The sequence below is a fragment of the Aspergillus welwitschiae genome (assembly GCF_003344945.1).
Source record: "Aspergillus welwitschiae strain CBS 139.54b unplaced genomic scaffold BDQ94scaffold_104, whole genome shotgun sequence".
In the NCBI taxonomy this organism is placed as follows: domain Eukaryota; kingdom Fungi; phylum Ascomycota; class Eurotiomycetes; order Eurotiales; family Aspergillaceae; genus Aspergillus; species Aspergillus welwitschiae.
The window spans coordinates 1-26,834 of record NW_020798798.1 but is presented as its reverse complement, the minus strand read 5'-3'; the positions used below and the strand labels follow the sequence as shown (position 1 = coordinate 26,834).

The following is a 26,834-nucleotide window of genomic DNA, read 5'->3' as shown; positions in this document are numbered from 1 at the left end:
GCCCTTCTATGTCGCTTACTGGGATGATGCGCCCGGACCGCGCATCCTGTACGTTCTGACCCGACCACGAGCCTCCAGCCTCAGTACACGACTCTACCTCCGCGAATGGCTACACCAGCGTCGACAGCCTGCACTGTTGCTGGGGCCATACGGCCCATCGATCGACTTTTCTCTGTTTGGGACGATCGTGTTCATCGTAGAGGACATTGGCATGTTGCGAGTGCTTCCCTATATCCGCATGCTCGTCCAGGCGAGCGAGCAGCGGCGGGCCATGGTACGCAAGCTGCAAATCGTGTGGCAGATGCAAGACTTTGGTATGGCTGTCTCTTGATGCACTGCCCGATACCGCAGTTACTGACAAATCCTAGACCACCAATGCTGGCTGAGCGACTGGATGCAGGACCTGTTGGACCTCGACCACGGTGAATTTAAGGTATGTGACAACCCTCTACGGCCAGTCTTAATGCCGTCCTGACTGAGATAGATTCTTGAATTTCGTCTGTATTACCTTGGAAAGGGGACTTCCGTTAACCCTGGCGACGGGTTCGGCGAACGAATTAAGCTGCGTCAAGGGCCAATGGTGGCCAGGGAAGTCGTCCAAGGTCACCTGAGCAAGCGTCGTGGGAAGCTAGTCGTCGGCGGTAGGTGTGATTCCCTCCGATCGATATACGCGTGAACCTACAACCAATGTGAGAGGGGGACTTATGACAGGCCGCGTCGAACATGCACCCAAAGTCTAATGATTGTCTACCATAGTGTGCGCCCGTCAGTCGATTCGTCAACAAGTCCGGGATGCAGTTCAGCCACAGACGGGGGCAGACATCAAACTTTTCGACTTCGACCTCGAGCCGTGTCACACCTGGGCGGCCCCTTGTCGCGACAACGAAGCCGTCACTAATCTTGTGCAAAGTGATTATCAAAAGTGAGTTGCGTCTCGCATTATTGAAGGTAATCCTTAAATGCAGTGAGTCCAAACATGCCTTGTAAGACGAGACACTTGTCTTTACGCGCAACCGATCCCATGTATGGCAGTGGCATCCATCGGTACGTCTCAGCTTCTCTTTCCAGCCCGATGTCTGGACACTCAGCTTGGACAATCACGGGTCTTGTGGTCTCTCGTCCATCTGTTGGTTGGTAGTTCAATCGGTTGTGGAGTTCAGCCACGCTGCTCCATGAGTACTCTTAAACGGGCACATCCGGTGCGCCGACGTAACAGATGCCCCGGGCTGGATAACCCCAAGGGGTCCTGCGAATGCTGACCATGGCAGGTCGAACAACGACGACTGCCTCAGAGCTCACATTATGGCTGCTTGACGCTGCTCTGTTCTGGTGTGCTTTGCGTGTAACGTTGCACGAGCAATCGCCTGCGTGCGATGAGCAGCCTTGGAACATGCGACGGCGCATGCACAAAGAACACCCGACCGGGGCTCTGTCAGGTCGCTGTCTGCGCGTGCCCTACTGTTACTGACCAGACTGCCATACGGCCAGTTGATATTGTCGCAATGAGCAGAACCGCCCTTCCGTTGACAGCGCGGTCTTGAATCGACCACGTTGCCCCCACAGAGCAGCTCCCTCTCATTTCCTAGGGTCCATCGCTTGGCGACTATGTCTATGAAGGTATCGAGCAAGATCAGAGGTTTGAGGTCAGTTTGGCAAATACTGTGCCGTATACTAGCATCATCAGAGTTATCCTTCCTGCAGGTCGTCGATCTGGAATTTGCCCGTGATGGGTAGATGGGTAGTTGGAGATAACCGCGGCAGAAAACTCTGCTTACGGTAATTTCCCAGCTGGTCTTTCATACCCCTTCATTTTGCCCAGCTGATTCCCCGGGGGAATCGGCATAGTTTGACTCACGTTCCACCGCATTTGGCCCGCAGTCCTAACTCAGCGTTTCAAGGGACAAAGAAATCCATACTGCTCTCGGACGCGGATTCTTCCAGCGCGACAGTCCAAGACACTATAAATGGCATGTGGACGACAGGCAATTCTCCCATCTATCCAGCTTTCTCTCAATGCCGATTTCAGGGCCTTCTCATGCGAGAACTGCCTACACGTGCATTATCAATCATACAAGAGCGTACGTTCAGATCCCGAAGCCACCAAGACTGCAGCTACTTATTGGGAGGCCCTACTAGGCGCAGATCCAGAAGGCACGCTGCCTGTGAAAGGGTTCCATCATCACATTCGCACACCACATCCCGAAGGAGCCGAAGAGTTGTCTGGCATGGAGACGATCAACCTGCAGCGCAGCGACGAGAAACTACCCTACGTACATGAGACCGTGGTCGTCGACTGCTACTTGTCTTCTTATGAGAATCCCGAATACCTGACCTGGAATGGGCCCAGTATCCTATCACCGCGTACGCACCCCGAGGATGTCTTCCGGTATGCCAGTGCCATGCTGTCATACCCCGTCGATTGGTTAGAAATGCACCTTGCGGTCGTCCATAAGTGCACGTTCAATTGGGTCGCCATCCCACCATTCTTCCTTCCGCGCGTGGAGTGCAACCTCGGCAACCTCAGGCGGCTCCCCAATCAGATCTGGGAGGAGCTCCGTCCATACATGCGGACCATTGATCATGCAAACTACCGGTTTCAGATGTTCGTGTGGCCAAGGGCCGAGCGGGAGCCGGATACCAGGGGAAGATTAGGAGTGTTATCAGGGTCAAACACTATCGATCTGGAAAGAATCCTGGATCCAGTTCGTTTGGTTGAAAACATCTCTTGCGGCTTTTAGTATGGAAGGCATACTGTGTTCTTCTGTAGCATGCGACAAGAGGTTAGAAGGCCGCATTCAGGTAGACTATATTGGTTTATGGCTTCATTGTTTCCTTGCTCTATGATATCTATCTGTATCGTTTCCATGAACGAAGTCACCCGTCTTCTCACCATCCTACAACTCGAGCCAGGGAATCAAGCCCCAACTGTGCTGGGTTGCGGGCAGGCAAAATAGCCCGACTGCACATGGTTTGGCCAGTCCCTGGTCGGTCATCGTTGAGTGCCACAAGTGTCGGAGAGGTTACAGTCAGTCCCTGGTCTGCCCATGCCTAGAACCATGGCCTCGATGTTACCTTCCAACTTCGGGCTTGCGTTGGGTAAACCGTTTCACGCAGGGCTTGCGCGTGGTGTCATCTTGCTTTGAATCAACGAGACAGCCAGCCTTTATAAAGTGCCATGTGAGCCCCAGGCTGGGCCTCTCTCCGCGGTATGCACACATTTCACGAAAATCTCATTCCTCCTGAACTCACTCATATCCTCAGCGGACAATGAAAGCCCACCTGCCACGATTGAATGAACTCCGGAAACTACTGGCATCAGCAGGAAAGAAGCCGCATTCAGGTATCAGGCCCGATGTCTCACACCACGGAACCGTCTCCGCCCGACGACAGAAGACTGGACTTCCAGGCCGTCTCGGACGAGAGTACGTTAACCGGGAAAAACGAAAGTGAGAGAGCTGGGGCTTGGAAGGTCGATAGCGTGGTCACAATCAAGCTTCTTGAACACCCCACCGACAGGACTGGTTAGAGGAATCTCATGTCGTTACTTTGCGAGTATGACCCGTCCTCTGTCCTACAATATTCCAAGCCCAGCTACTACTCCGCCAAGAAAGACGCTGATCTGTATTGTCCAGTCTTGAAACCAGAGTCCCGTAGGCTTTACTTCCATTGCGAAACCGAGTGATGTCCTACGAGTTTTTCGAGCTGACTGAGAGCTATAGAAAGCTGGAGGAAGATGTGAAGGATGAGGACAAGGGAAATCACCGCTTGCAAAGAAGAGTGAGCGGCATGTATGTGAGAGCTCCGAACCCTCAGTAAAAACCTGTCGTTCAGCTCCGTACGGGTATAACACCGTCGCGACGGTGATAACGCGGGTTATCAAATTTCGGTGGTCGCGAACTATATTCATTATTATGGCATGTTATTATCGTGCAAGAGAAGTCACACTAATCAGATAACTTGGACATCTACTTCAACTGAACATTATCATTATAGCAGCGATAACAAAGCAACCACGAGTCATGGGTCAAAAAGACCTGGAACAACAAGAAAACTTACCAGTAACTTCTCCGAGTTTAGAAGATTACTAATCAGGGTTCTGGAGCAATTACTTCTTCGTTTGACAGTTGACTAGTGAATGTATATGCACGTGCAAGGCCATGCGAGGAATCAGACCCCGCTAGGTGGTTCAAAAACGGACTTAACCCAACCAGAGCGCCATGGAGATGGCCGTCAGCCTTCTGGAGGGGTGGTGCGGATCAGTGGCGCATTGCATTCGACCGTTTCTGTTTGCAATTGAGCGCCCGTTCGACCCCATGCAGGGTCGTGGCGACATCATCTGCATAGTGGGTACATCACGCGTTGGAGACTTCGTGCGACCAACCATCAGTGTGACATAAATAGTGGTAGCTCCGCATTGAGGTCTCGAACGGTTTGGGGACAGTACGATCCAGATGTCATGCTGTCGCACACTACACCTTGCTGACAAGGAATAAACATGCTTGCACCAAGAGCTTTTGTCAAGAGGAGTGACAGGTCGGGTGGTGTTGATATTGGCTGACAACCCTTCTGACTTATTAAACAGGCTCATAGAATATTGGCCTGTGCTTGATAGATTCTTGCCAGCGAGCAGGTTGGCCGATGCAGGAACATTATGGAGTCCTCATACCCGATCCTTGAGCTCGAGGTTCAGTACGTCATCTTCCAAACTCAGGAGTCCCATTGCCCAGCCCGCTGCTGCTGCACATCTGGCAACGGCAACGAAACGCCTTTCGCCGGTGTCACTCAAGTAACTCTCTTTACCAGGTGGCGTCCATTTTGAGGCTTGTTCGTAATCGGTCGTGTCTTTCCGCTCGTGAGGAGGACCACGACCTTGCTTCGCAGCAACCCTCCACGCATTCTCACAACTGTTGGCTATGGAAATGGATATTAGCCAACCACTCTTGCGGGAAAGGCTGCGCAACCTTGTGACGACCCAATCTCGTTGCGCCGGGTCTGTGCACTGAATGGCGGCACAGAAAATCGGCACAGTCATCTTGATAAGACAAGATCCTAGTGCTGGGCTCAGACCCCCAGCTTCTTGGTAAATTCTTTGTGAGTCGTAGATCCCGGCCGCAATTCTCCCGATATCTTGCGAGTATCCTGCTGTAGTCGGCGCTGCTACCTTTGCAGATACCATCATGGCAGGAGGCATCGATGGATGTAACCGATGTAAGAGAATTCGACCGGCAAAGTAATAGCTCCAGAGAACAGCTATAGTATGTGTCCGGTACTGCAGAGCAGGGCCGAACGGCGTTGGTATTGGGGATACACTATCGGCAGGCAGAGGCATGAAGTGAGGGCCGAGAGCGCTCCTGAATGCGTCGAATGCCGTTAATATACTCTCCCACTCAGCTTCAGCCTCATCGTACGATGTTTCCTCAGATCTTTCTTCATCATACTTGCTATCATCGGCAAAATCAACAAAATCAGGTGGAGGATGTCTTGGCCTGCGGGGCTGAGCCATGCCGTAGAACGGCGGAGCGCATGTGGAGTTCAAATGTGATTTTCTCGGGCCTCAGAATCTTATTACTTCTGCCGTGACCCAGCCAATCCAAAGCGTAGACATCGTGTCCTTTTCCAGACAAGGGAGGCAGTATCTACATTAGATCCGGATCACGCTCGTAGTCAGTTTCAAGCTCGGCTTCATGACCTATACAGAGAGGGGACACTAGCACATTTCTCCACACATAGCTCCAGCTTGGATTACCATGCAGAAAAACAATCGGTCTTTTTGAGGGATACCCCTGATTGCTCGTCGGTTTTAAGTGGACGAACCGGACAGTCACCCCACAGACAGTGGTTTCTTCTGTTTCATCACTCTACGGGATATTTCTCATCCATCCCTTCCCATGCACCTCCACCGCTCAACTTCGTCGTCACAGACAGTATGCTCTCCATGGAGCTGCGTATCTGCCAGCTGGTCTGCAACGACCCGACATTTCTCCGAGCATCTGACGAGCTTATCCCGCCCGTCAACGGTCAAGAGATTCGATGCTTTGCACAGAAGAGGTGGGATACTATGGATAAAAAGCTCGAATAGGTAGAGGGGCAAGAAAGCCATGAGCAACAATAAGCGAACGAGAGTGAAAGAAAAAATAAAAGTACCTGAATGACTATGTAGATACATAGCCACGGCCATGGTAGGCGCGGGTGTCCTCTAATGACACGCCTTCCCATCCAAAGGAGCATAATCCATACCTGGCGGCTTGTCATTGGTACGATGACAACATCGATGGAACGACACAGTCTGCTCGTTCAAGCCGTCTTCAGGATCACAAGCTCGGCCCGTGTAATAAGCCCAGCGCATATCTACTTCGGCACCATCCAGTGGAGAAAGAAGTCCAGCGGCGTTGAATCCGAGATGTAAGGGGCGCTTTTGTGAAGAGTAGGGCTCCCGGTAAGAGAAAGGGATGTTCTTGCCTGCGGCCAATTAGGCCCAGCGACGTTTCAAGAGACCAAGGCATATTGATTGATAGGGTAGATAAGACGATGGAAGGATACACGCGTTCACTTGGGGTTCTCTGCTTGATACCTTGCTTTCTTCAGATAGCTCTGCCTGTACGACCTGAGGGTCATTCACGAGGCTAGGTCCTGATATGGATCAGCTACCAGGTAGGGCGGGCCGAGAGCCGGAGAAGAGGAAAAGCCGAGCATCTTCCAACTGACATTATGAGTTTAGAAGAGATATGACATGTACACCGGTAGCTAGTACTGTAGCGACCAGTTGACACGGCGGTTCGTCACTGACCAGAATGTGGCTGGGCTCAGGAAGGATTTCAGGAATCTCACATTGTTGCTAATATGTGAATATTCGGCGCTGATTGGGCGGCTGGCTATTCCGGCCACCCAACGCGGTAGCTGGTGGGCTAGAAATTTTCAGCAGCCGAACGCGTTCCTTGTGGGCGGCAAGCTCTTCTCCTCGATGCAACGGCTTTTGTCGGTTCTGGTGGCGCCCGGCTAACCCGGGCGGCTGGGGCCACTGCAACTCTCGCCCCCTGAGCACCATGTTTCGAATTCTCCGCAAACAGGAAGCCCCCCAAACACATGCAGTCTACTCTGCTTGACCCCGGTAGTTTTGTTAGTATGGTGGAGAGGTGCAGGGATCCCAATCCTTTCAATTCTGCCGTTTATATGATGATTAATGATTATTAATACTTTGTAACTTATGGCCACCTTCCGCGTTGATCACTGCCCGGCACCTTGCAGGCATACTATCAATCAAATTATTCAAGAATGCCTCTGGTAAAGCATCCCATGCAGCTCGTACGACCTTACGTAGTCGATCATATGATAAATGCTCATTCTGGGGGAAGTATTGCTCAATCCAGTCTTTTATCCAATTCCAAACAGCTTCAATTGGATTGAGATCTGGTGAGAAAGCTGGCCAAACGATTGGAAAGATCCCACGCTCATTAAACTCTTGAATAGTGGTCTTACTTGCATGACCAGGAGCGTTATCTTGCATTATTGAAGTCGTTGATATCCGTTGCGTTCAAGCAAGCGTACAAAACCATCAATAATAGGAACATTCCGTTCAATATAGCTTTCAGTGTTGATACTCCCCCATTCTTTCTCCCAAAAGAGGCATGGTCCTTTAGAATTGCTGTAGAAAGAGGCCCAAAACATCCAACCACACTTAAGTGGTGAATTTGTACGGAGACAGGTTTCATTAAGCTCTTCACCAGGCTTGCGAGTCACGTATATTCGTTTATGAAAGCCTGAAGTTACCCATGTTTCATAAGTCCAGAGTATTCGATTCCATTAATCCCGTATCCGGTAAAGGTGTTCAAAAGCCCAGGCTAACCTTGCTTGTTTAGTAGCTGACGAAAGAGGTGGTTTTCGAAGTGCTTTACAGCGTGTATAGCCTCTCTTTTTTAAAGAAAGTGTCAAAGCTGTCACTCCAACAAAGAGCTCAAGCTCTTCGATAACACGATAATATGGCAGCCGACGTGTACGTTTTGAACTCGATATCCATTGTATAATCTGATCAACTTCTTCATCAGAAAGCTTAGGTGCACTGCCTCTTGCTTTTCGGGGTGTGGCTTGTTGATTTTGGCACGTATATTGAACTTGACGATAGCTAATCTGTAGCTGATCAACTATTTGTTGATATGTAAAACCAGCATCACGAAGAGTAAGAACACGGATACGGTCATCACGATCAAGACGCTTTGAATTTGTTGATTTTGGAGAGGTAGGTTCAGGATTTAAAGGCATCTTTGAAAACACCAAAATATAGCAGAATTCATCATATTTTACGCATTTGTGGGCTTCAACTTCAACGCGTGGCTATATCAGGCAGGCGGTGTTAGTTTAAAAGACTCACCTCTTGAAGGATTCACCCCCCTGCACCTCTCCACCATACTAACAAAACTACCGGGGTCAACCAGAGTAGTCAGGGCTTAATATTATATGCACGCTTGTGTACTAGTGCCTGTCATGAGTGGGGACAGTGTATGACGTGTAGAGATTCCTTATCAGCTGTATAAACCGGTACTATGGCGCGATGAAGCATCGAGGGACCTGACGTTTGCCATTTAGATAGTAAATGAAAGCTCCGGACCAGCTTGGCTTGCATTCTTCAGATGCCCCACATAACAAACACTCAAAAACCTTCGTACTGATCTCTGATAGCCCTGGCGAATACCAACAAGACGACCCTTAACTGCCAGAGCCCATTGCCACCTTCCTGTTTTCCCTCCCCCGTCTTACTCCTTATTCGCCTCGAGACAATCATGTCTCGAGCACGAGCTATTCGCGATGATTCCATAATTGAAGAGGTTGCCAAAGTCAATGTGGACTATCTCGCACATTCCTGGAAAGACGAGGAGTTGTGGGCCACCAGGAAACACATTTGCCAAATGAACAAGGACAGTCACGTCAGGCATCGCTTCGAAAACGCTCTTTGGAGAACATGGTTTGCATCAACCCGACAGACCATACCCATGCCAGCGGCCTTTATCTCTTGGCAAGTCCCGATTCCATTCCCGTCTTACCTCGTTGTGAAGATTCTCACCTGGTACAGGGACAAAGATAGTGACATTACCTGGTTATACGGCCCATTAGTGCCTAGCGGAAGCCCCAGCCCGACGCTGAACGAAATTTCCTTAACCCAAGCCTCTAGGAAGCCATCCTGGAAGAGAAAACCGAGCATTTGGGAAATCACAGACTTCCCCGCAACATCCGGCGGTTCTACGAACGGAAAGTCTCTTCTTGGCCGATTCTGGAGCGTAGCCATTCACTCTGTCCCTAGTGTAAGTGAGACGAGGGATACACATTGCTCCCACCACGGTAGTGCTGACGATTTCTCAATTAAGATCATCCTTAATCCACACCTATCATGGAACAAGCGAAGAAAATGCCGAGTACGGTTCGAAGAGGAGGTGCAGCAATGCCAGTACGCTGGTGATGGCACTGATGTCGCTCATGTCAATAAGGCCATGGAAAAGCTTCGACAACAGATTGCCCAGGCTGGGATGGGCGCCGATAACTACGGCAAGCGTAAGCGTAGCAATGGCTCGGTGGCGCGCAAGGGCGCGAATCCCCGCCCAGCCAAAATCACCAAGCATACACGGACATGGTGCGCGGGCTCGCAGAACGGCCCTGGCAAGATGCCTTTGGAAGCCCTTCTCCATGCGAAGCTTGCCTTGATGCAAGATATGTCCACGTCAACGCGGTCGGTAAGCGTCGTAGGGTTGCGGGGTGAAGACCAAGACGACCCGGACTTGTACTCTGTCATGCTGCCCGAGTCGCTTGATTTCGTCGAACGAGAGGATAGTAGCAGGCTCCGTTCCAGTCTTAATTGTGCGCCTCTGCACGCCGTTTCACCTACTAGAAGTAGCATCTCCATGAGCTCGCCATGCCTTCCGACCAATATGCAGTCGAGTATGTTTTATGGCTCAGGGTACCATGGGTCATTGACCACCGCCCAAGAGGATTCACTGTCATGTTCTGAAGTCTGGACGGCAAGGTCACGTTAAAGCATCCCATCAAAGTACCGAAAGTCACTCCAGCCACTAGTAGCGCCAAAATGGGATACATAGAGGCGGTAGATATCGACCCAACCTATCAACCACCGGCGAAGCGACCAATAGTTTCAAGTAAGTTATTGATTTGGTAACATCAAAGACAGGCGAACTGACATCGTCCTAGTCGCTTGTTTCTACATACGATTTATTGGTAACGATCGGCTTTCGGATGACTATTACAGGGCCGTCTATCTGACTGAGCGGACGGTTCGCGATCTGATGGAGAAGATTTCCATGAAACAGCGCATCGATCCCCAGCGTATAGTGCGAGTCCTCCACGTCAAGCAAAATGGCCTCAAACTAATGGTTGATGATGATCTGCGCGAGCTTCCTGACGGCCAGGACAATTGTCGGAGTGTCCGAAGCATTGTCATTTGGAAAGGCCGCAGCTACGAGACCAGGAAATCTCAGTCCAGCCCTCGAGGTCAAATTAAGCTACTAATCCTGCCCGCCCACAGATATGCAGCGCTCTTTGTTTTCTTTTGCCATCCACAAGTATTTAGTTTCGACTGAGCCTCGCTTTGTCCTGAAACGGAAGATATTTTCTTTCTCAGTTGGCTTTCAAGCTATTGGGCGTCTGGTGCATGGCATGAAATACGCTTCGTCGCATACATTGCTCAAGCGGCATGTCTTATATTGGGGATTTGCTTGCGTCAATTGGGAGGGGGGCCCTCCTTTGTGTAGGAAATGATACGGAGTCCTTGAGAAATAATAACCTGTCTCCTCTGTATACTTGATTGCCTTTTCACCTCCCTTCATATATTAAATCTTCGAGAATATTCTAAATGTTTCCTCGTCGGCAATGTCGCCTGCGTTGTAGGGGTTACACGACCCCAACAATGTTCTTCGTCGGCTCTCTACTCTTAAGATCCAAGCGCTACACTTTTCAACAAGCGCTCAGCATTTACGCAGCAGAGATTACCCTTAACTTGTTCTGTGCGCCGTGCGGGGTTTTGCGTGCATACCGCTTATAAATCGGACCCGATAAAATTTGGAGGGGTTGATGCTGCTATTCGTGTTACAAAATCTATGAGATGCCGAAAGCAACGGTTTCGGCGGCTATTCGCCCGAAGGCCGCCACTTGGCATTCATAAACACCGGATACTCCGCGTAAGTCTGGGAACGAGCTTTTCGCAGTGAGGGCGGGTCACGCTGTGCGTCTTAGCGGAAAAGCATATGCTACATCGCAGCAACAGCGAGGTTTCATTCCATCCTAGCTCGAGTTATGCGGGCCAGACATATCTTGCCACACACTCTCATGCATCCTCCCGCTCTCTATCGCAACCTCGAGCCGAGCTGGCTTGATCAAAATATTCTCACGTAATTCTTCGTGTAAGTAACAGAGACGGCCATCGACAATCTGGAAGAAGTGAAAATTGTTGTCCGTTTTCTCCATTTCTCGAACGTGCGCAATAAACATACAGGAAAAAGCTATACGGCCTACTAACAGCAAGTTTACTGCAACAGCGAAATCTAGCGTATTTCTGCAACTGACAGAATCTAGACAATACGCGACCGTACGGGACAGTAGTTGATGCAAATTTGAATATTGCCGCTTCCGGATCATCGGCCATGATACTACTCGTGGTGTATAAGACGGTAAGAGGGGGTTGTTGCGCGTGCTACACCCCAAATGACGAGATCACTAAGCTATCATATGGCACAACTGGCGTTTGCTCTTGGGCAGCCAGCGACCAGTGTCATTATAGGTTGCGGTAGTAGGTGGACCCATGGGTCGTGGTGGCGATGCTGGGGTCATACCTCTGTTGGGGGAAGTACCGATCGTTTAATGGAAGCGGGGCGGTAATGTGGATAAAGTATGACTCTACAGAGCCCTGTGGCTTCCCATGGTGTCCGTTACACTGATTTCAGTCCATGACGGCGGCGTTCGCGGTTCGTGAGGGTCGCTTTAGCACGGAAGTTTCGGGTCCACTTTAGAGAGACTTCTGTTTACGCCAAAAATATTATCATAATGCCCTCCACTTACGAGGTGGCTCCCGGCATGTATGCTCGTTCATACATGTGGATCCAGCCATGGCGGGCCAGATTAAGAGACTAACGATTGTTGGTATTAGAGCCTCTCGCGGTAGTATAGCAGGATAGATACTACATCAGAGAAGGCGCTGTGTCATCCTTAATAGCTACGGGTAAAGGGCTCCTCTCCTGTATACGTCCGTAGGTGTACTGTTAATGCGCTTTGTTGAATGAAACTCATGTTACAGTTTACGAAATCGCGGAATTGCCTCTCGTTGGTATTGTGCTTGCGGAGACCGGAGTTGCGATGGACTGCCTGGAAGTAGTCAGAGTGAGAGTCGAGGCGATCCCCATGTCTGATAGAGATGTAAGTACCTTTCCGCTGGGCTCCCAAGGCATGCGGAATAGCGCTCATTAGGCTGATCATGAGCTTAGCAAAAAGAAATATAGGGACAATACTCCATGTTTTACTCGTACCTAATACGTTAAGTAGAAGAAGCAATACGGAACACAATCAGCTATACCAAATGTACGACCGAAACGGAGGGTAAAGATAAGTAAACAAGTTCGAGGAACGATGGCACCCACAGTGAACACGTAGATCTGGTCTTACGAGTCACTTCGTAGCGGAACTCGCGATGGAGAGCTTCTGTGAATGACGCATCAACTAGGGGTGGTAGCATTCCAGATAACTGATGGCCACAGAACTTCCAGTCGTAAACGCACCTTGGTCTTGATACTCCCAACGCCAAGCAAAGACTGGATAGAGACAGGCAAATAGGGGTGCGATAAGACCTGATCAAACCCAATCGTATAGTACTGTACATGGCAACTCGGGCCAACCTCTGGGAAGCACACGGGAGTTTTCCTTTCTTAGTGGCGTGAACACACAGCAGGGTCCCCGTCATCATCGTGATACCGGGAGCATGTTAAGCAGCTGGAGAGTCGCTGCGAGACGGTTTCGCGGGAGAATAAGCTCTTGGAAAGCCAAGCGGATCACCTGCGAAGCGAGGTCTTGAACCTTAAGAACGAGCCGCTGCGACATTTCCACTGTGGAGATGAGAGGATTAAGTGCCATTTGGCAAAAATGGTGAAGCAGCTTCCTGATAAGGCTAGTACAGTGGCCCAGAGTCCCGAGGAGAAGAAAGAGTCATTACCTCCGACGGAGAGTCCCAAGCAGGTGCAGGATATGGCAATGGATCTTGAGGATCTGGTGCAGCTTCCGGCTGCCGCGGATGGTCCAGTAACAGAGGGGGAGAAAGATTCCGAGTGAAGATCTAAATCCAGGGATCGTCGATGGTCTGTACACTGCGATGGTTTTGTTTATGTCAATATGATGTGAGGCGTTGTGGATATTTTTGTTTTCTTACCCCAGTTCTCTACGTCCCTATCTTCTACTTCTTCTAACGTCTTCTTTCTCTTTCCTTCCTCCTTCTCCTCTCTACCTTTCTCTCTTCAAGACTTTCTCAGAGTTACATATTTCTAAGATAGTTAATAAATACTGTGTTCGAGCTAGATTATGGATACGATTGACGATGGTGGTAGCTAGCATGTCCTTGACGATATTCCTGTGTCTAACGTGGCGAGAGGGATTTTGACGGGGGCAAAAGTAAACTTCAGTCTACTACTGGATCACATCATGCTGCCATGTAATACGTTACGAGATAAATCGGTTTATAAATACCCATTCTCGTCATGATCTTTGATAGTAACTAATTGAATGGCCAATGGCATTCGCGTAGGACCACCACTTACTCAATCAGAACCACAATGACATTCGCTATCCTATAATTACAACGCAAGTATCATACCATGCCGCGAAACCCATTATCAATGGAAACGAAATAGTAACTGAATATATCAATCCCACGATGAATTACGTAATCAACGGTTGAACGGCCCATCCTGTAATACTATACGAAAAGCCATCTTTTTAACTCAAGGTATCTCAACCATTAGAAGTCCAGAAGACTTGATTTTTGATATATAAATTCTAAGTAGCATAGAGAACCTTCAGGGCTCTTTCAAGGAACCTCATAGCTATATATATATAAAATACCTGTAATTTGTCTGTATCACATAATAACTAGACCATTCGGTTTACACAAATTCTTCAAAAATCTGAAAAATATTATAAAATATTTACCCTTATATATATAATATATATACAGAGTTAGAGCTTCCCAAAGCTTGATTTAGTTGAGATATAATGGAACAAAAAGGTATCTTTTATACGGGATAGCAGATGGGCCGTCCGACCGTTGAATATATTACAACTTATCCCCATACATGACTAATAATACACTCGATTCATATCACATAACGATCCCTTCCTTGCCGCGGTCGACCATAGTGTAATAATAGTATTTTGTAGAAAATTACTCCTCCTGCATATCCCCACCAGTCCTCGATCCTCCATTCCGACCAGCCTCCCTAGCCCGAGGATCTCCAGGCTTGAAGCTGCCTCCGAATGACATTCACCCTTGTGGCCGGCTTCCCGGGCCCGTTCTTCGCCGGGCTGAAAGCTACCACCGGAGGCTTGGCCGCTCATGGAAGCGATGTTGCGCTGTTCATCGATTCAACTAATCGATCAATTAACTAACGACTGTATGTTCATATAAGGAAGGCGGCGAGAGAGGTGGCAAACATTGGCTGATCGCCCGATGAACCCCTGTAGAAACTTCCAACCGACGAGGCGTGACAAGTACTCAAAGCTAGATCTCAGATTGGGGAATAAGCGGTCGACCAGGGCGGGAGTTGCGCGCACCCGCCTCAGAACGAACCGCCAATCCTAGAAACTACGTACGGTACCCGGCAGGCCGAGGTGCCTAATTGGTGTAGGAGGTTTATGACGCCTAGATGACGCCTCCATAAACGCACAAATGCCCCGTAATGGACAGTTCCATCCTGCTGATGAAAGATGAGATCACCACATACCTGCAAGCCCTGCCATATAAGAGCGACAGACGACTCCGACCACAGCCCATGATACCATAAACGATGGATGATGAGTGTTTCGATGGTTGTAGTACTCTAGTATTTCAGTCGCGACGCTGACGGTGCTGGCAGTACGGAACGAAATTGGAAAGCGTGCGATTGTGGATCCACCTGTAACTGCACCGTTGCCCAGAATTGCGGCTGCGGCAACAGATGTGGCTGCAAAGCCTTCGGCGTACGTATATGTCTCACACCGGACATAGTTTAAAGTGATATTTTACATGACTGACCATTATGTAGTTTACAGAAGTAAAATGGCCGTCCTCGCCTGCTACCATCCCCTGCTACTGCCGCTGGCAGGTCTTCCATCTGGTGCTTATGATCTCGCAAGATGAGCAGTGGAGAATCAGTTTGTGATGTGGAAATCATAGGGCGTTACATGATCCATATCTGTCGATCTGTATGTAGCACTTACCACATCGTTCTCTCTTAGTTACATTGAGTCCTGTTAGTAAGCGCATTTCTACCTTGTAACACGCACTTAATATCTAAATACCTGCAATGATTTATTTGGCGAAATTGTTGTTACATGGGCTACCTAAGCTTATATGTGTCATTCTAGATAAGGTGCTACTCTGAACCTTCAAGTTAATAGACGGCTACTGACGCTTATGCGCAGGGCTCCTTGACTTTATACTTGATGAGTAGCCAGTTCGTAGGTACTGCCGTCCAGTGGCCCAAGAACATTCCGACCTTAACAGAGAGTCCATCAGCATCGGATTATCCGCATAATTTTGTGCACAAATACCTGCATCATCCACCAATAGACCACATTGTCCATCTTAAGACTAAAGTTCCAGACAGCTATTTGATATATAGCCATCCATCCGTAGAGGCCCACTTGGAATGACGTCAAAGACAAAAAATCTGCCTTCAATGCGCGCCAGATCGTGACTGGGCCATATTCTCCTGGCATGGGAGCAATAGAGAAATACTGGAAAACAATGCCAAATAGAAGAGCAAAGCCGTAGTCTGCAAGAGTTAGCACCCAAGGATATTGTTGAGTAGGCGTCGGCGGAGCAGCATACCAACTAAGAATGAGACCCATAGGTGGTGTCCACTGACGGTTGCATTAGTGCCATAAACAAGCCACTCTCCTACAATATCACCAAGAAGACATCCAGCACCGCAATGGCATACTGCGACCGTGACGGTTGCAAACATCGGTCTCGATGAACCAGCGCTATGGCAATGGCTATGCTGCATCCCCCCATGACTGCCGCCCTCGCCTTCATTAGCAGAGCCCTTTTCTGCCCTGCAATTTGAAAACGTAATCAGTAAGAGTATCTGTCTAACCCGTACTTGAAGGGAAATACGTACTGGGTGTGGGCCTGTTCCTCCTTTGATCCGGGTTTTGGCGAAGGTGGCGGAGGTCGACCATAGTTATAGTATGTCCAGACTGTAATGGGCGCAAGGTACAGAGCGTTCAGCACGTAGACAGGGATCCTGGCGACACACGATTAACTCTAGTTTCGCGTACACCACGGGACACAACCAAACCCCAACCCACATGACTATCATCATCGATCGCCAGCCCTGTCGGTACAAGATATCCAGCATGATAACCAAAGAAGTCAACAGTCCAAGACCAATGAAAATGGCCCCTAGAATGACCAGCGATAGCGGGGGACTGTATGACGCCATTTCGCTATCGTACAGGAGCCACCGAATTGTATACTTGGATTTAGAAGACAAAGAGCGATGGGTGCGACCCGTTTTAAAACTAATGCTGCATGACGTCATATTCTTAGGATCCTGATCTGAGGCCCTTAGTGTCTCCACCGAGATGCTTTCATTCTACAGCAGGCGTCGAACCAGACATCAATGTCAGCGCACATGAGCTAATTTCGCGCGAATTCATTAAACTCGCCAAATCGCGCAAAGCTATTATAGTCCTGCCGCGGCCTCTTCCTTTCGAAAGCCCTTTCCGTACGGAGCCTTTGCCGTTGGTGAGCTCTTATCGATGTCCATCATTTCAGGGAAGATTAATACGGGCCAGGCCTGGTTTGTGACTGTTTTCTGTATATTATGTATGCTCAAAGAGTATCAATGTTCATTTGCTTGAACACAGTATGTTTGCAGCTTTGCGCCTTCAAATCCGGCGTCTCACCTACAGGGGTTCTGAGAGACAGGATTAGGCTTCCGATTTCTCCAGCAGATTTACCTAATTAAGTAGAACTTTTGTGCTGTGATTAAGCTAGCCTAAAATCCCAGCACGATTGTGGATGCTGCGCGATCACCGTCTGTGGAGATTGAATAAGGAGGTTTTGCTGCGCCTTAGTCTCTTCAAGACTTCGAGTACTGCACGAATCCCTAGGGCTAAGATAAGCAAATTTAAATCGATTGAGTCCCCTGATGATCCATTTGAAGCATCCACGCCTGGCGTACCACAGTGGACAAGATTCTGATACATTTATCAGCCAGCCATCTATACATTCCGCATGGTATTCATGATGGCATGGAAGGTTCCGTAGGAGCTGGCCTCCTGTGAGATTTCAGTGCAAGCAGGACAAGTCGAGTTGCTGCTTTCGCGTAAAACGTACCATTGAAAATTGGGCGTGATCGTGTGAAAATCGTGTGATAGGTCATAAGGCGGGCAATGGAGAACTGGCAGTTGTTTGGACTCGTCTAGGACTGGATTGATTTAAATTATTGATGGATCTAGGTTCCACCTACCGAGCTAGACCTTTCAACCCTTAAGTAACAACAACTCAAGGCCAATTTCCATAAATCCAGGGGTCTCTCATGATCGTTCCATGCAATTTGGCGTGGAAGGGTAGTACTTAAGAGAACGTAAAAGAGGGTCGAAATTCAATGAAAATTCCGAATACATTTCCACAAGGTTGAGCTTGACCAAATTGAAGAAAGACTAGGGCACCTCAAATTACGGCTTGTTCATTTAGTGAACATTTAGATAACTACGACTTACAGGGAAAACCAAGGGGGCGGGAGATTTATAGGCTCACAGGCTTGTTCTGTCATTTACGTAATTGTATTGGTAGTAGAAGATGGAGGCCTTGAGTTGCCTACCCCAAGCGAAATGTTAAAAATCCGTTTGCATTCACCTTCCGTTGGGGTGCAGCTGTTGAAGCTGTTACGTCATCTTGTAGAAAGAAAACTTAGTAACTACGGAGTAGCACTCATCACAATGGCACGAATTCAACGTGCAGTTGCCTAAGATGAAGGACCAGCAATATTGGAAAGCTGTCCGAGCTATAAATAAACCTCCCGCTAGAACCGAGGAGGGGGATTTTCTGAACTGGGTGGGTTTAGCGTGGTGAAAGGAGATGCTGAAAGAGAGAGTGGTGAAACGTAGACGGCCTCCAGCACGAAGATATCCCAGAATGATGTCAATTTACTCTCAACCCAACAATATCATTTGGTTCCCACCCTATCATCGGGTTCGAGGTTCCATTCCTGTAGTTATTCACGAAATGCTCTCCAAATCGTCATCCACTACCACATAAGGTACTCCCGCAAAGGGCCAAAATAAGGTGAGCTTCAGCCTATGAAACTTCGAAGGGAAATCGTCCAATGATACCGATCTCATGGAGGGTTTCGTAAAAAGGAAATAGTACTACTTTGTGCGTTCGTTTGTGACAAATGGTATGACATTGCACGCATATTTCCCGTGTTGTCGATGAGCAGTAGTTAACTAACCTAGCAGCGACTGAAAAGAAAGCGTGACTGGAAATTCGCTCCAATGACCTGGTGGGTTGTCACTGCGGCATTTGGTTAGTTCTCCGTATCGTACATTTTTGACTTTCCACAAACGCCACCATTAATGCCACCATCCCGATGTTCCCCCACACCTTCCCTACGGATTCTCTCAATGGCTGTGGTAGGATTCGTGAGGAAACCGTGGCCGTGCCTGCCTCTGAGAACTCTACGGGAGATTCCAGGAGTAACAAAGCTCCTAGCGTCGACTTGCATGTTCCCGGAGCAGATGGAGCTGGCACGTAAGCTCAGGTCTATCCTTGACATCAATCCCAAAGACACTCCAGTCGATGGCGGACGACGACCTCCCACCTCCACGTGGTGTCCGCTGGCAACTCTCAGAGAAACCGTTCGGCTGTAACTGAGTGCCAGGGGGAGCTCAACTAGGCGATTATTGCTCTTTGGCGTCGACGCGCCGAAAACGAAACACCAAACGTTTACAACACCAGTACGGTAGAGGGAACTTGTGCCCCTCATGGCCCATCCTCACGTATGCCCCGCGATGGGAAATGGAACTTGAACTATACTGAAGGTGAGTAGGATATACACTGGAAAGACCAAGATGATTCGTTTTGGACCTCTATCGTCTTCCTTCGCGGCAAATGCTTGTGCGCGTAAGGTTTCCGCCTCAGAGGACTTTAACAGATCAACGTACTGGTGAAAAATGCCTTGAACGAAAGTATGGTTGTTTGTCTGCAAAAATGAACTTACCAGCTACTTATTGCGTAGGCTCCCGCTAATAATCTCTGTTACAAGTAATTCATTGCAGTGGGGCTAGTAATATGGCGTCGTGTTCTCTTATTAGTCATGTTAGCTATGGCTGTAGTAGAGTATTTGCTATTTGTACTATATTTACTTTAACATAAAGTGACGCCTAGCAACCTTCATTTGCCACCCGCTCTCTCCTCTGCTTGACATCAGCCGCACTAACAGCGATTCCTGATGCTCCGTATCCCTTGCCAGCTTAGCTTTCCCAAAATAATTGGCTCACTCAAATCCAAGCATTGTATTGTCGAGGCTCGGCATTGATAGGGCTTTGCAACTCATTGATCAGTGCGAAGCTGGCAAGCATGGCGAATAGCGTTGGATGAAAAGTAAGTTGTAGTTCCAGTCATGTTATTAAACACACAAGGACTCAAAGCACCAAGCCCCGGCTAATAACGATGTATTCTGTTCCTCTTGTGCTGCGCTACTGAGGAATCGTCTGCACGATGGTATATAGTCAACTAAATCTAACCCAAACAGGATGTTTGTGTTCAACTTCAGCAATGTAACCATTGATATAAGGGCTTTTGGATCTTTGGGGTTATCTTGCACCCATCCAAATTTTTCACATAATGGCGGTAAGCATCCTGAGCTGTCTTGTCCTCGCAATATCGAGTGTTGATCTTATCTAATGAAGCAATCTCTCCACGCAGAAGTTGTTCCTGGATATGCTTTCCTACGCTGTAAGTCTGGGAGTCTTTGGCTTGATGGGCTAGAAATTCGTTAGAGGGATCCTGGCAGTCGAAGATAGCACCTTGATGCTTTATATAAAGGGTCTGAGCGCATAGTCAATGAGCGTCGATAAAGAGACTTCGTCAAAACTTGCGTCTATCAAGTCCTCGAATGGGCTGGGATTTCGAGCGTATAGTCATCTTATCATGATTTTCTTCGGATCAAAAGTGTGACTCGACCATAACAGTCTAACCCAGTCTGAGTCTGAAAGAGGAAGGATTTACTGAGTTGGTACACGTCTTGGTTCCGTGTGAGCAGTCACTAGTCTCCCCAGTCCTTCTTTGACGATTGAGAGGATGAAATCTCTGGCGTCAAGGCGTGACTGGAAACTGTAATTGGGGCTGTCCAAGAGTGGCAATTTCACGCCACTTGCCAAAGCTATGATAATCAAAACCCTGGAATCTAATTGAGCAGTTGGCTTTGTCGATGCTGACCCTATGGATGAAGGAGAGTCTCCAGCCTCTCTGGAAACCTTTCTGCCCCTCCTAGCGCTAAGCTTGCTGCCCGATATATTGGAAGCCAACATTATTCGCTGCCCATATCTGACGCGGTCCTTGTGCCGGGATTGAGAAGTAATCAAAATTTTGTCATTACTGCTCCCCAATCTTCGTCTGCAATAACAAAGACGTTATTGATTTCGATAATCTATTCGGGAAAAGGGTGGGTTATGAGCGCGACTTCCAAAGCAGGAAATTTGCAACAGAGCGACTATCAAGCCATCAATTCAACAGTCGGATAAGTCGGATAGGTTCCACACCCACAGTAACTGCAGCACTGATAACGGATCCCATTATGCAGAGTGTTGAAATTCAACGCAGTTGACTGTGGGAGAATTTGTAATGCTCATAACATTGAGCCCACTTCTCGGCTTTGAATCATATTCAATATGGTGACCTCCCCTTTGCGAAGAACCATCGGCTAAGTCAAAATCGTAACTATGATCATTGGACTGTTCTAGCTGCCCAAGAGCTTTTGGCCGAAATTGATGAGTCTCTGGCCCATAAATTCCGCATTACCTTTATATGGATCGCCAGAATTGCCTGATTCCCATAAATTCGTTCTATAAACGAGACTTTCAACATCCCATGAGCTTCATTGCAATGGTACAAGCGACCATTGACGCGACAATCCCAAATTAAGAAGCCATCATGGACCGTCGTAGCACACATCAAACACGAGAGCCTATCCATGTGTTGTCACCCATTATTGTGCTGATTGCCGACGGCCTAGACACGCTCCATCCTGGGAAGTGACAAAAGAGGGATTGAGACTCATGTATATACTTAGATGAATAGAAAATTTCTGAAATCCTCCCGGCCACTCGCAAAGTAAAGTGATATGCTGGCTATCTACAACCATCTCTACCCCTTGTGCCTTTATTGTGCATGAAGCCTCTTCGCGTGGGCAAACTTTAAGCCTCGCCTAGGGGCATGTGGTGGGGCCTTGTGGTGGTAATGGTTATTTGTTTCTGTTCTTGCGGGCGCTCTGGTGCGTCGCTATGGGGCTTTCGAGATGCGTCTGCACAATCCAGTAAAGCCTTCACGTGGTTTGCGTCCACTTTCTCTCAGAGCCTGGCTGACATATCCCTTACTGATATGTATAGATCATTCGCTTAAATTATATTCTGAATGTGCACTGATGTACATCAGCATTCCATTTCCGCAAACGGAACCCATAGCTAGGCCCGCCACGCGCGCCACCAATTCGAGAGAGTAACCTCTTTTTTTATGCCGTAGAATTCAAGCAATCACATGCTTTTCGTACGTCAACCGGTCGATTATAAGACCTGAGTACGGGCAGGCTTGAATACACTGCATTTTCATTGGCGGGTAGGCCAGAAGCTTGAGCCGCCCACTACATAATATCGGCTTCATTTTTCAGCCATAGTGAAAGCAACGATATAACAAGGTCAACTGAGGTCCAAAATAGCAGCCAAGGCTACGAGAATACGCCAAAAATTTGCATGATCAAGGTACTGCTTCATCAACTCTGACCTGGGCTCGGCCCTAGATGGTCTGGAGGAGCGGAATATTGTCGTATAAGTCCAAGAATGAACCCACATTAGAATTCTGGTCTAAGGGCTTCTCACCTCCATTATCCAGTCTAATGGCAAAGTACATTACTAGGGCAACATTTCTTCCTTAATACTAGAGCTATGATTACCCAGGTTTCGGCCGTAAATGAGGGGAGCCAAGCTTCGATGGCTTGTTAGCTTCCAGCTTTATCAGCGCTTGACTATTCCTGATATAGGGTAGGATGAGCTCTCAAGCTGTGAGGGTAGATGCCTGTTGCCTGGGGAGTTACACGAGCTGTCAACCCAACATCGCCTGGCCAAGAATTCCCGTGCCCGCATTTCTGTGAACCCGTGTCACTTGCGGATGTCTATGCCGCTGAACCCGCTGTCAACCAGCTGTGGAATGTCCCAGATGGATGAATGACCCTACTTCGAATTCCGGTGGCCCGCACAATCTGGCTTACAAAAACTGCTTTAATCAGCTTCAACACCAGGAAGGAACCCAAGGGACAGAAAGGGTGTTTCCGGACGATGTGAGTTTTTTGCCCATCAGGCCCTAACTTATGCTTCAAACGCAAGCGATATGTGCTTACTGTATATAGCTGTAACAACCCACACTAAGATTACAGATCTCAAGACATGTATGACAATTCCTTCTTTCGGTTTCTTGTACATGGTCTGCACTATTGGCGTGGTCCAACGTAATGGTTAGGATGTATCTCTATGCAATGTCTGACCCTTCAGCTGACGCAACCAATGCTCACAATATGTGTAGTAACAATCAGCCTTCTTTTTACGCTGGTATAGCCATGATTAACGGTGGATGGAGACTATGCTGGCCAGAAATGGAGTCCGTTCTGCCTGGGTAGATTTTTCGACATAAGAGGCTCTTCTCGTTTTTCTCATTATCTCTCTGTTTATTTGTATATGCTGTAGTATGACTGCCGAATCGTTCTCCTATGAGGCGATGTGCCGCAGCAGAAACAGTAGCGGTGTTCTGGTATATTTATTTTTATTACTTGATGTCTCTTGCGTGCCCAGGCTCCCTGGGAGATCCCCAAATCCAGGGACATAGCAACATCATATTCATTTTGTACCCCATCGGATATGTTAGAAACCATAGACCTTATAGATGCGACAATTGCACCACAACTTACCGATAGGAATTAATTATTTCATTTACTGATACATTACTAGTCCATTAGCTATAGCAGATTAATCTGGACTCAGTTTGTCTGGCGAATAACAAGATAGCATCAAATGCGGGTTAGCTTGGTACAGTGTCAAGAAATAGGAAAGCGTGGATTATCTATGTAGCCTTTATTTTTCATGTAGTCCTTGACCTTTCCTTATCATTATTTGATCTGTAGATCTAGTTATGTTTCCCAGAGTAGACACTAAAAATTCTTGATAAACCGGTACTACGATTAAGTCCAATTTATTGGCTAACCCCGCCCATCCCCGTTTCTATAGATAAATGCGTAGGTCGTACTTTTTTGCCCGACCCAGAACAAGCTGGCTATCACATCATTTTATCATATTGAAGGCGGTAACACGCCATGTTATAATCTATTGTCCTCAATATTTCCTCATGACAAGGGAATTGTAAGAGGCTTTCACGGGAGACCGGCTGCATGCAGAAATTGATATCACAATACTCCATGATATGTTAGACTTAATGAATGCCCCTTACATTTCTGGTGATGGCACATATCGACAAAAGGGCCTATCAGATTCCGCGTACTACTTTGTAACCCATCCAAATTTGGCGCAATACCGACTATTTTACAGGCTAAAGCGCGCTGAATCTGCTCTGCCACGAGTGTGAGCTCTTATCATTGAGCAGCACCTGAATCAACGAGACTTTGCAGACAACAGTGCTCTTCCCGGAAATTCTCGAGGTGTTGTACTGGTGCAGAGGACGTGGAGCGATTATGTCTTTCAGGCACAAAGTGGATCATACTGAAGGCAAACAGCGGTTTCAGGCCACTGTTAACGGAGTATCGTGGGTAGCATTGTACCGTTGTCTTGAAAGCTCAAATATACATCCGTCAAGAGAGGGACCCATTCTCCCCGACTTAGTTCATTCATATGCCAGTATCGCTCTTTGCGATAGCATATGTAGTCACTCTTCATAGACGACTTTGGATAGTCCACAATTGACCAAACTTGTCTCAGAAGGCCCCTACTGACTCATACGAGCCGACAATGAATAACACTACCCATTGTTCACGCGAGGGCAGCAGCCATTGTGAAGCTCAAAAAGCGGTGGTTACTGGTGTTTGTGGAATATCAGGGGTGGGAAAATCATTTGTACTCGAACTACTGAAACGAGAATTGGGTGAATAGTTATTCGACTACCATGAAGGCTCCGCTGTTATTGCCGATATCGTACCTGGTGGACTTGAGTCATTCCAGTCGCTAGAGGGAAAGCCTGCTGGCGCAAGCAGGCCATCGAAAGAATCAGAAAAACGTCTTTGCATCAGCTTTGCTACGTCCACAGTACCCTGTTCTGTCTGGTGTCATCGGAGGATGTTGTTGGAATGAAAACCTTTGTCGGGCTTTCAAAAGCACGACGAGATCCACACGATGTGATAAAGGCTATCTTCAGCAGCCATCTGAGATACTCATATGCCGCGTTTCGCCAGGTATCATTGCTCTATGAGCAGTCGTTTGACGACGACGAATTTGAAGAAATATGTACGCGCGTGGCGTCTTCAGTCGAATTATATCCCGAAATGCTTTCGTTACTACGCCATGCCCGATCTAAAGAGATATCGGTGCAGTGCGGACTAAGATTCACGATAAGATTGGTCTCTCTCACAAGGTCGTCGTCATCGGAGGTGGTCGCATTTCAGATGGTATCGCTGTCACTCCTGGTGTGAAGGGGGCAATAGTAGACCGTCTCAAAGAAGTGTACTGCACGTATGTCTGGGCTTTCGGTGATAGCCCGCTCGATATCGACATGCTGAGCAGAGCCGATGAAGCTATTGTTGCTGTGGGGGACGTTAGCACCAGAAGCCAATCAATGGAGACTGAACTAGCAACTGCTATCGATAGCGGTCGACTGCGCGCGCGCCAATTACTCCTACCGGAAGGGATACCATCACGCCTAGACGCCGAAAGGCTTCCTACAGTTCGACTGGAGTTACTGATGAGCCCAATTGACTTTCGATTCCGTGTGCTCTACAGTACAGATACAAACGCAGCGAAGCTATTAGCGACGGCTCCGGTGAATGCCAGAATTAGTGGTCCTCTTCTCAGAGAAGCGCATCGACGCGTTGGATACTACTTATCAATAACCCACCTGTCTGACCTACTAGGCCTCGAGACAGTTCAGATACCTCACGTTCAGGGGCATACACGGGTTCGAGCTCTTCCAAGAGTCGAGGACAGTAATAAAAGCACTGAAGCGGGGAGGGGAGCCAATGGCCTTCGGGGTCAGTGATGCATTCCCGAATGCGATGTTCCTACACGCTCGTTGTGTGGCGGAAATTGAGGAAACACATTTGAAAGACAAAAATGCTGTCATACTTGTAGATTCAGTCATTGATACCGGAAAGTCTGTCTTCCAAATGGCGCAGCATATCCGTGAGATCAATACGGCCATATATATTGTGGTAGTGGCTGGCGTTGTTCAGAAGCAGGCTGTGTCTGTTCGCAGTCCGCTTCACACTTTTGCGCGCGAGGGGAACATCCACCATCTTGCCCTTCGTCTCTTGACGAACAAATACACAGGCAGGGGCTCGACGGATACTGGAAACAGACTCTCCAGCACAGTACACTTGAAGTGGTAGGGAATCGAGGAGTACATTAGGAGTCTCGCATTGGTGAGACGGAATGCAATATAATATGCTAATTCCTCTAATCGTAGAATCATAGTATTATATTTGTAACTGGCCCTTTCAGACCTTTTCGTTCTATCACAGCGAGCCTTGGCACCACAGCGAGCTATAGCTGTTCAAAATGCAATCGCCCAACAGCAGCTTTTCCCGACGGCTAGAAGAGAGCAGGAAGCATTATTCCAAGCGGAAATGCGAAAAGTGGTTCGCCTTACATACCAGCAGCAACAAGACCTACTGCAACGCGTAAATAGTCTCGAGAAATGGAAATCCCAGGTTGAGGCCCACATGTCGTCGGGTGGAACACCGGGTGCGGACTCCGACCGCTCTGGGTAGAGCCAAGCGGAATCCCAACAGCACAACCCAGCTGTCCAGTCAGCGCAGCATGATAGGTTGTCTGACGTGGCGCAAACAAACCATGTGGTATACGTGCCGCGGGCGAGTCGGGCTCACCATGAAGAGGAACAGAATCAAGTCAGTCAGCGAGTGCTGCATCATAGGGCGTCGGAGTCGTCACAATCCAACCACATTTGAGCGTCCGGTCGAAATCAATACCAGGGAGACCCGAACGAAGCAACTCAATCAACAAGGCCAATGGTGGATCGCAATCGACGCAAACAAATGGCGTATCGGAAAGGGTTCAGCACCAGGATGAGCAGCGTGCAGTATCTTAATATTTAATTATAATTAGTTAATAAACTTCGCGAGTGGAAATTTATTATTAAA

The 26,834-nt window shown here is 48.3% G+C and overlaps 9 protein-coding genes across 9 annotated transcripts; 7 read left to right on the top strand and 2 right to left on the bottom strand.

The window, feature by feature from the left end:
• Positions 1–211: 211 nt before the first annotated feature.
• Positions 212–926, top strand: BDQ94DRAFT_176307 (uncharacterized protein; the record flags this gene model as incomplete). Its single annotated transcript, XM_026772666.1, has 4 exons — positions 212–314; positions 369–433; positions 485–641; positions 757–926. The coding sequence occupies 4 exons, from the start codon at positions 212–214 to the stop codon at positions 924–926; spliced, it is 495 nt and encodes a 164-aa protein (XP_026619575.1).
• Positions 927–963: 37 nt separating this feature from the next.
• Positions 964–1,191, top strand: BDQ94DRAFT_155370 (uncharacterized protein). Its single transcript, XM_026768457.1, has one exon. It carries the CDS (start codon positions 977–979, stop codon positions 1,136–1,138), a length of 162 nt encoding a protein of 53 aa, XP_026619574.1. The 5' UTR covers positions 964–976; the 3' UTR covers positions 1,139–1,191.
• Positions 1,192–1,969: 778 nt separating this feature from the next.
• BDQ94DRAFT_164392 (uncharacterized protein) lies at positions 1,970–2,738 on the top strand (the record flags this gene model as incomplete). The annotated part of the gene is made up of 2 exons (XM_026769999.1): positions 1,970–2,078; positions 2,206–2,738. The coding sequence occupies 2 exons, from the start codon at positions 1,970–1,972 to the stop codon at positions 2,736–2,738; spliced, it is 642 nt and encodes a 213-aa protein (XP_026619573.1).
• Positions 2,739–3,292: 554 nt separating this feature from the next.
• BDQ94DRAFT_177454 (uncharacterized protein) lies at positions 3,293–3,526 on the top strand (the record flags this gene model as incomplete). The annotated part of the gene is made up of 1 exon (XM_026772902.1): positions 3,293–3,526. The coding sequence occupies one exon, from the start codon at positions 3,293–3,295 to the stop codon at positions 3,524–3,526; it is 234 nt and encodes a 77-aa protein (XP_026619572.1).
• A 1,134-nt stretch (positions 3,527–4,660) lies between these two features.
• BDQ94DRAFT_176305 (uncharacterized protein) lies at positions 4,661–5,503 on the bottom strand (the record flags this gene model as incomplete). The annotated part of the gene is made up of 1 exon (XM_026772665.1): positions 4,661–5,503. The coding sequence occupies one exon, from the start codon at positions 5,501–5,503 to the stop codon at positions 4,661–4,663; it is 843 nt and encodes a 280-aa protein (XP_026619571.1).
• A 3,271-nt stretch (positions 5,504–8,774) lies between these two features.
• Positions 8,775–10,580, top strand: BDQ94DRAFT_176304 (uncharacterized protein; the record flags this gene model as incomplete). The annotated part of the gene is made up of 3 exons (XM_026772664.1): positions 8,775–9,293; positions 9,357–9,924; positions 10,192–10,580. The coding sequence occupies 3 exons, from the start codon at positions 8,775–8,777 to the stop codon at positions 10,578–10,580; spliced, it is 1,476 nt and encodes a 491-aa protein (XP_026619570.1).
• Positions 10,581–15,550: 4,970 nt separating this feature from the next.
• BDQ94DRAFT_155366 (DUF4396 domain-containing protein) lies at positions 15,551–16,711 on the bottom strand. The gene is made up of 5 exons (XM_026768456.1): positions 16,549–16,711; positions 16,359–16,484; positions 16,067–16,293; positions 15,787–16,010; positions 15,551–15,731 (listed from the first exon to the last, which is right to left on the bottom strand). The coding sequence occupies exons 1-5, from the start codon at positions 16,680–16,682 to the stop codon at positions 15,648–15,650; spliced, it is 795 nt and encodes a 264-aa protein (XP_026619569.1). The 5' UTR covers positions 16,683–16,711; the 3' UTR covers positions 15,551–15,647.
• An 8,098-nt stretch (positions 16,712–24,809) lies between these two features.
• On the top strand, positions 24,810–26,063 carry BDQ94DRAFT_176301 (uracil phosphoribosyltransferase-domain-containing protein; the record flags this gene model as incomplete). Its single annotated transcript, XM_026772663.1, has 3 exons — positions 24,810–24,966; positions 25,053–25,498; positions 25,590–26,063. 3 exons carry the CDS (start codon positions 24,810–24,812, stop codon positions 26,061–26,063), a joined length of 1,077 nt encoding a protein of 358 aa, XP_026619568.1.
• Positions 26,064–26,558: 495 nt separating this feature from the next.
• Positions 26,559–26,809, top strand: BDQ94DRAFT_155364 (uncharacterized protein). The gene has a single exon (XM_026768455.1). It carries the CDS (start codon positions 26,563–26,565, stop codon positions 26,761–26,763), a length of 201 nt encoding a protein of 66 aa, XP_026619567.1. The 5' UTR covers positions 26,559–26,562; the 3' UTR covers positions 26,764–26,809.
• The last annotated feature ends 25 nt before the right edge of the window (positions 26,810–26,834 follow it).